Below are 8,788 nucleotides of genomic sequence, written 5' to 3' on the forward strand. Positions count from 1 at the left end.
TTATACGGCATTTACACTGACTGAAAAGGCTCATTCTTGCATACAAAATTTCAAGCGCGAATGCATTCCATTTCAATACATTCTGTATGAATGCGTCCCAACGACGTTCAGATGTGTTCCAAATATGTTCCAAATACAAAGGAATACATTGAACATACCCTAAATAAAAGCTCTTCATGGCCTTTTGACAGTTTGAGATAGCTGTTTTTGACATATATACAAAAAAAGGTAAACAAATGTTTGATGGTTGTATTTCCTTGAAAACGATACACCTCTTTTTAGAACTTCAACTTCCCAAAAGGTAATTAATCGAAGTTAAAATTATGTTTTAAGTTTATATTGTAAGGTTTTAAGGCATATTTAACCTTCATGCAACATTTTTTTTGGCACAGGCCAAAAATCAAATCAACAGGCAAGTTGAATAATCAGGTGTTTTAAATGAGAACGAATGAAATACAACGAATGTGAACATTTTCATATGGCTCATTCAATGTAAACGCCATAATATACAGTTCGCTCTAGATTTACCAATCGAAAATGAAATTGATAAAGTTACCTTAAATTGACCAATTGAAAATGCTATATAATTATTATTTTTCAAAATTTTCTCGTATTCTTGATATCACCTGATGAAATATTTTATTAAAAATAATTTTTGTAACCAAAACGTTCTTTTCTTTGAATTTTTTAGATAGATATAGGTTTTTAATAAGAATATTATCAGTTGGTGCCAAACACAAATAAAAAACAAATATAAAGTGAAAACATATATAATATATACATATATATGTATTTGCAAATTTCAAATACATATTATATGCGCAATATTGTAATAAATACATATTTTGCGTCTACTAGTACTATTGTTATTTATTTAAATTCATTCAAGTTCGAACAATAATAACACCATAAATTTTAAAGTTATATCGCTAATTAGACAACAAATATACAATACATGTTTGCGTACGTATGGCATCATTAATTATTACAATTATTAGATTAAATTATTAGATATGGCATTCAGTGTTTATTGTGCGATTTGTATTCATTTTCACAGTGTGGCATCACAATTTCAGAACTGTTTACATTTTGCCGAAACTTGTGTTTTCAATTTAAAAAAGGCTCATAAATATTTAGAGATAATAATGGCTTCTTTAACCGGAGTTCGTGTTAATCTTTTTAATGAAAACTTTCAGAATGATACAGAACAAGATGCCAATCTAGTACTAATGGAACTGGACAAAGGGTTACGTTCTTCTAAATTAGCCATTCAATGCGAAGCTATTGTGCGCTTTCCGCGACTTTTTGAAAAATATCCATTTCCTATATTAATCAGTTCCTCCTTCTTAAAGTTATCAGAATTTTTTTTAACTGGAACAAATCTATTAAAGTTTTGGGTGCTGCGCGTTTGTCAACAAAGTGAAAATCATTTGGACAAAATAATGAATATAGACGCTTTTGTTAAACGCATATTTACTGTTATGCACTCAAATGATCCAGTCGGACGTGCATTAACTTTGCGTACTTTGGGTGCAATTTCTCGTGTCATTGCCGAACGGCCTCAAGTACATCATGCAATTCGACGCGCACTTGACAGCCACGATAAAGTAGAGGTGGAAGCCGCGATATATGCAAGTGGACAATTTGCGGCACAATCGAAATCATTTGCAGTAAGCATATGTTTGAAGATATCTGATATGATAGAATCGATTCAAATTCCAGTTCCAATGAAACTTCAGTTAATACCTGTGCTGCGTCATATGCATCACGATGCTAACACCGCTGGTTTAGTAAAAGAGTTATGCCGTAATTTACTGTTAAAATTTTCGGCCAAAGAATTTGTTATTGCAATACTTGATTCATTGACTCAATTATCGGCGCGTACACTAACTGGTGTACCAGATCAAGTCAATTTATTGCTTAATTTTTTACAGGATGCACGCAAACCGGTTAGAGGGCAGGCTTTACAATCGCTTATATCATTAACAGATGCGCAAACCGTGACCGCATGGCCAATGCCCGTTATTGAAAAACTTATTTTGAAGGCTAAAGCATGCGAAGACGAAAAGGAGCAATATTTTTACTTGCACATAATTTATAAATTGTGTGAAAGTCCTCTCATGTGTCAATTTTTATTGGAGGAGCATAAACAAATAGTCGTGGAACTATGCACAGAATGTATTGGCTTGAGAGAATATACTACAGCTAGTGAGGGTTTTGCTATCCTTGCTGCGTTAATTGAATTCAGTGGCACTGATCAAGAGAGAGTAGAAAGCTTATTAAATATTGTAAACATTACCATAGATGGAATTTTTTTATTTGCCACTTCAGATGTTAAGAATTTGCGGAAAATATTAATAAATGCAATAAAAGTAGCAAGCGTTAATGAGGAATTTGGTATCAGACTTGTCGAATTGGTTACCGATATAATAAGTGGAGACGTTAATTGTCCTGTATCAAATATTGAAATTTTTTGCCAATCTTTGGCAGAACTATGCACACAATTCCAATTAAAAAAATTTGCTCCACAATTACCTGTCGAAAATGCAATGGAAACGGATGCACCTAAACCGATCAAGGTAAAAAAATGCTAAGACTGAATTAATTTATATTGAAATTGATTAATATCATTTTATAGATAAATCCAGTTCTTGAAAGGCTATCACTAATATTACAAAAATTAAGTTTAATATTGGATGACAGCGCCAATAGCGAGAACTCACACACCATAGAAATTTTGGGTGCAGTTATAATGCAATCAATGATGGGTGGCTTCCCTCCTGCAGAAGTTATAAAGGTTTTGGAAAGATTTGAAAATACAAATACAAATTACTGGTCTTTTTATCGTTTGGGAAGATCTGCTAGTCGTTATGGTCAGCACTATATAGCAGCATTTTTACTATCAAAAGCACTTCAATATACGATTGCAGATAGGTTTCAATTCTATATAAAAGGACTTATACAAATGAGTGAAGCTGAGTGTGTATTAAATACTGGTTTTGTGTATAAATATATAAATGAGAACTATACAAAATGTGATCCCCGCTCACGTTTGCATGATGAATCAGTAAAAGATGTGCAACCAATGACTTTAATGCGTCGATTAGAATCTGCTATTGATCTTTATTGGCAATCTTTATCCTGTTTTCGTGCAAGTTCTTCGTCTTCTCAACCATTTGTATTTCAGCTCGAATTTTTAAAATTACGTGCGCAGTTCTTACAAACCTTACAAATGGCAGTTACAGTTAAAAATGCGCAAGTCATTGTACCTCCACCTGCTATCGCAAACAGTTTAGCACAAAATTCAGGTGATTATTTGCAGAAGTATGGGCACGTAACAAATCAGTTGCGAAAACTTGTTAAAGCATTAAAAAGTTGCGGTGAATCCTATAACAACTTATATAAATCGGCATTTAATGCAGATCCAATAACTTTAGAGTTTATTGAAATTGCAGAGTATCAGTGTACATTTTTCGCACATATTGTTGAAAATATATGCTACGCTACTCCAGCTGAACCACCATTATTTTTAATAAATTGTAAGCAACCAGAAACACGTTATTTTGCTATAACTTGTCAGCAGATGGACTTATTACAAAAACATTTGCCGCGAGAGGAGCCTAATGCTAAAACCATAAGTAATAGACATCTGGAAGTCATCTTGGCATTAATTGAGTTAATTATGAAACGGCCATTGTGTTTACCTCGATACTTTTTTCAAACACTGCAATCAACTCAAATAAAATTGTCTGTTAGTCCTCAACCACGGAGTCCTACAGAATTTGTGATTGTGCAGTCGGGAAGTAATTTGGTAATCAAAATTGAAGGAATAATACAGCATAGTGGAAAAAAGCACACTTGGCATAGAAGCGTAGATTCCGTTCAACTTAGCTTAACGGCACAATTAATGTCTCCACGTCCTATTGACAATATGAAACCAATAAGCGATACAGTGACGCAATCTCAAATCGTTAAACCCCAACGAGATTTTCTAACTGGGTTCTTTCTGTTACCAATTTCTAGTGGTAGTCAGTGGCAAGTCACACTTGAAACTTCTGCTATTGATGAAAATGGAATAGTTTGGAATACTGGCCCGAAAAATTCTATGCTCGTTCGTGGGCTAGATGATCAAACTAAAGCTTCAACATCGTCTAGCCCATCGGTTCCAGTGGGACAAACACGACGTTTTTAATTTTTGTAAGTTTATTTTTATTTTTAATTAATTAAATAATTTAAATTAAAGATATTGTAATGATGTAATGTTTTGCATTATTTCTGGAATGGGTAGTAATCCAAACCAGAGTTATATTTGAATTTTGGTTTTTGTTTACGTTTAGATATTTCAATCATTTCTTGAACGTCCTTTCTATATGCTGGTGGTTGTAGTTCTTCATCTAACGTGCACATATATTTTTGTGGTTCCTCAACTTTAAATATGTTTTGACGTATAACGTCAACATCGCGTTCAAATTCTTCTCTCAAATCATCTATTTTTTGTGGTGACGAATTGAATATTATATTGAAATAATTTCCTTCGCGATGTACCAAATTATGTTTACTAATTTTATATGGTAGCGCACGTGTACCAAGATTTTCTAATTTTCTTAGTATCCCTCCATTGTCCAGAATGCACACAGCTGTGCGTTTTATCGCTGATATAAGCTCTGGCTGTAATAGAGATTTTTTTAATGACAAATTAAATGTCTACGCATAAATGTACATACACGGTTCATTTGCCTCATGCACAAAGCTACTTCGTAAATAGGCATAGTTATAAAGAGATATATCAAGAATTTGTTATAAAACAATTAGAATTTAAATTGCGGTGCATAACCAATAAAATCAACAATATGTCTAGACAGCTGATTAGTATGATGCCAGACTTCTTGTAAAAATTACATGATACCACTGTTTTTTACTTTTAGGTGTAAAAATTTTAAGCCGAAATAATATTGCGTGAATAATTGATAAATTCTTTTTATGTAAAACTTTAACCCATTTCGGACCACCGTGTGGTGCACCACAAGCTTTGAATATTTTTTAATATGCGAAGAATATTCTGTCTTTTTAGGTAAAGATAAAGTGAGAGAATTATTTCAAGTAAATATTTAACTCTTCTCATTTACTTAAACTTTTTTTTTTATTATTGACTATGAAATTACCTATTATTTAATGGGTTAAGGACAAAATTATATAAAGCTTGAACTATAAGTGCCGTTCACTTATACTATGTTTCCACTGCAACTGAATTCTATTGAATTAATCAAATTATGTTTTAGTCGTTTCCATTGGCATAAGTTGATATATGCATGTAAAAGCGCTTTTATGTGTCAGAAATTTCTGTGAAAGTTCTAGATGAATGTTTATTTCTATACATTTCAATTTTTAACAGACAATATTTAGTTTTGTATTGGTAATAGAAATTAATTATTAATTGATCATGAAATAAGTAGAAAATGTAAACAATTTTATGTATAATATTTATTTTTAAAAAACAAATATGTTCAAAAATTCTCTTGTTTGTGTTTTGTTTATTTACATATTATTCCATGTGTCAAATATGTCAAATTTCGATAATGTTCCTTTTGTTTTGCAATGTTGCATTCGATTTTGTATGGATATAATTTCCCTTAATTTATTCTAATTCCACATTGTGAGGTTAAGAGAACAAGAACACCAAAGAAAACACAAGAGAAATGTCAAAATTAATCTTCAATGTATAATGTAAACGGTGGAGGTTAAGAATGCTGATTAATCTCGTTCTTTTGATCTCACAATGTAAACGTAGTATAACACTGTGATAACACATATTTATCAAATTTATAATTATGATAACACAGTTATAATTATAAAAAATAATATAGATTTATTATTCGCGCAAGCTCTTAACATTTTCATTAGTTTTCGGACGAATTTAAACGTCTATATAACATTACGGTCTTTGCGTCTTTATAATACTACGGTCTTTGCGCATCTTTATAATGTTACGATTTTTGATAACATTACGGTCTTTGTTAAAGGTTCAAATAAGTCAAATTAAGTGTATGGTAAATTTAGGTGTATATTTATTAAATTTATATCGTAAATTAGCAGTTGTTAGTCGGTCGAACTTCATTGATTTATCATGATTGAACTATCTAATTTGATGTCAAAAATTATCTTTAATATTACTAAAAATAAAAAATAAGCCAATTTACTTACAGTTTGTATAAAGAGTCGAATTGCTCTACAACGAAATCGTTAGAACACTCTAAATGCTTCGTTATAGATTAGCTAATCAAAATTTTTTTTTTTGTAGTTTTCACGACATTTTATTTATGTATTTCAAAAACATAATCAATTTATATTTATTCATATTAACATATATATTCTTCATAGTATTCATATTAAAATTAAAAAGTAATTGTAATACTTACAATTGTAATAATACTTAGAAAATGGTGATGAAGAATTGAATACATTATAATCATAATTATCAGAAGTCTAAAGATTCACATTGCCCAGAGCTACGATCTACGATGGTGAACAAAAATCAAAAAATTCATATACCCAAAAGTAAACAAATTGTTTATAATTGGAAAAGTAATTGCTTAAATATGAAGAGTTTGCAGACAATTAAAAAATTTGTTTGCAAAATTGAGGAGAACAGAAGCTTTATAATTAGAAAAAAGAAATTGGTTTTTAAATTTATTAATTAAATTAAATAATGTTAATAAATGCTTAGAAATTTAAGAATTTTAAAAAAAATTTAAAAAAAAAACAACCTTAGCGAAGAACAGAAAGCTGATCTATAGCCAGATAATTAGACCAGCACTACTTTATGGGTGTGTCGGGTATAGCAAATCTGCCGACTCTACTATCCAAAAGCTACAAGTTGTTTAAAGTCATGCTCTCCGAAGGCTCTTCAAAGTGCCATGGTACATCCGCACGAATGACATGCTAGGAGACCTTAGAATAGATTCGGTCAAAAAATACATAAGGGACATGCGAAAACCGACAGGATGCCCTACTTAGCACTATCTAATCTCAGAGTAATCAGTACGGGACGGTACGCAGATCTTAGATAAATCATTGAATAATCACGAAGGTTATAAGGAATACTCAAATTAGTCAGTGCGATGGGTGGGACACTGCAGAAACCCCACAGCCATCGTAGAGTAAAAATGCCCAGACAAAAACTGTTTGATGATCGGATTAAACTTGTGTTGTTTGTGTGATTATGTTGTTTCGCATTGTCTGTACTCTGTTACATTTATTTTTTTTCTGCGTTCATAAGTTTACATTTTTAACGTTAGTTAATTCTACGACAATTGTTTCAGCCTTAAGAAGATTTACTATTAAAGAATTTACTCAATTTTAAAGCATGGTTTTTGGCTCGACATAATATTTTTATATATTCGTTAAATATAGAGAAAATGTACACTGCACATGATATTTGAATTAATTTTTGTCTTAAAGGCAGATATTCCGTAAAAAATGCATTACAATCGTAGCATTGTCCTACTTTTGTCAATATTTCTATGTAATTAATATCATTGAGAAGTCTATATGTCCTAAAACTAGTTTAGAAATAGGAGGATTCTCTGTCTATCAATTGCTATCCATTTAAACGAAATCTCGTTTATATTTGTATAATCGCAAAAATTTAAATATTCTATAATTTTTTCACACAGTTACTTAATCTAAGAGTTTATTTTTGATAATGGTTACATGTGAAATATGTTATTTAATAGAAAATTTGTTGCATTTGAATTCATTTTACAGGAATGATTCAATATAAAGAAGTCTGTTTACGTTCGCCTACTGCCGGTGTTTACTCACCTCATAATAGGCAAAATTCATATCAAAATATATGAGACTAGTATAAAATTTCATCAAAAATCAAATTTATAATAATTTGGAAAAAGTTGTGCATTGCATGCACACAAAGTCAATCATATATTTTAGAAAAAATGTATACAAAAAGCAAAGACTATTTCTTTGAATTTGTGTGTTTGTGTGTCCATTCAACACTAAATAACGCTTCTTCGTGTTTAACTACTATTGAACGCCCTTTCCTCTTTATTTCCTCTTTACCCAAAAGAAACCAAATTTGGTAAATATAGAAACAAAAAATTGCACTTCACTGATTGCCCTTTCGTCTTGATGCAGCAAAACTATGGAAGCAAAAGTTCGCAAAACAGAAAATTGTCAACATATAAATCACACAAGCAATATGAAATACACACAAACTAGCAATATGAATAGAAAATATAGCAACAATTTCTATACTATATCACACACCTTCTCATATGCACATTCAACAGCTCTTTCGTGTGTTTCGAACACTTAAGATCATTGTGTTATACACAGCTTTCGTTTGTCTTAATTGTTCTACAATTCAAAGCTGATTGTGCTTTTAGCTGGCCACTCGAGCTGGCTACCATAAAATCAAAGGGGTCCATTTTTTTGTTCTGCATTCGTAATCTGTATATTATTTATCTGTGATAAAAAGGAATTCTGCATATAAAAAAATTCTACTTATATTAAAAAAATTCTACATATAAAAAAAAGAATCCTACATATATAAAAAGAATTCTACATATAGTAAAAAAAATTCTATATATATTAAAAAGAATTCTACATAAATAAAAAGAATTCTACATAAATAAAAAGAATTCTACATATATTAAAATAATCGCAGTGTCTTCAAAAAACTTTGTTAAAGAATTGTGTCAACTATAGCGAAGATAAAATATTGCATTTATAACATTGAAAAAAAAAAAACAAATAAAAACAATTACTAAGA

At 30.7% G+C, this 8,788-nt stretch overlaps 2 protein-coding genes across 2 annotated transcripts; one reads left to right on the forward strand and one right to left on the reverse strand.

Moving 5' to 3' along the window:
- The first annotated feature begins 1,071 nt into the window (after positions 1–1,071).
- Positions 1,072–4,224, forward strand: LOC119668265 (integrator complex subunit 7). Its single transcript, XM_038077718.1, has 2 exons — positions 1,072–2,579; positions 2,639–4,224. The coding sequence occupies exons 1-2, from the start codon at positions 1,146–1,148 to the stop codon at positions 4,190–4,192; spliced, it is 2,988 nt and encodes a 995-aa protein (XP_037933646.1). The 5' UTR covers positions 1,072–1,145; the 3' UTR covers positions 4,193–4,224.
- On the reverse strand, positions 4,215–4,913 carry LOC119668268 (probable 28S ribosomal protein S6, mitochondrial). Its single transcript, XM_038077719.1, has 2 exons — positions 4,725–4,913; positions 4,215–4,668 (listed from the first exon to the last, which is right to left on the reverse strand). The coding sequence occupies exons 1-2, from the start codon at positions 4,767–4,769 to the stop codon at positions 4,270–4,272; spliced, it is 444 nt and encodes a 147-aa protein (XP_037933647.1). The 5' UTR covers positions 4,770–4,913; the 3' UTR covers positions 4,215–4,269.
- Positions 4,914–8,788: the final 3,875 nt, after the last annotated feature.

The sequence above is a fragment of the Teleopsis dalmanni genome, chromosome 1 (assembly GCF_002237135.1).
Source record: "Teleopsis dalmanni isolate 2A chromosome 1, ASM223713v2, whole genome shotgun sequence".
Taxonomy (NCBI): Eukaryota; Metazoa; Arthropoda; class Insecta; order Diptera; family Diopsidae; genus Teleopsis; species Teleopsis dalmanni.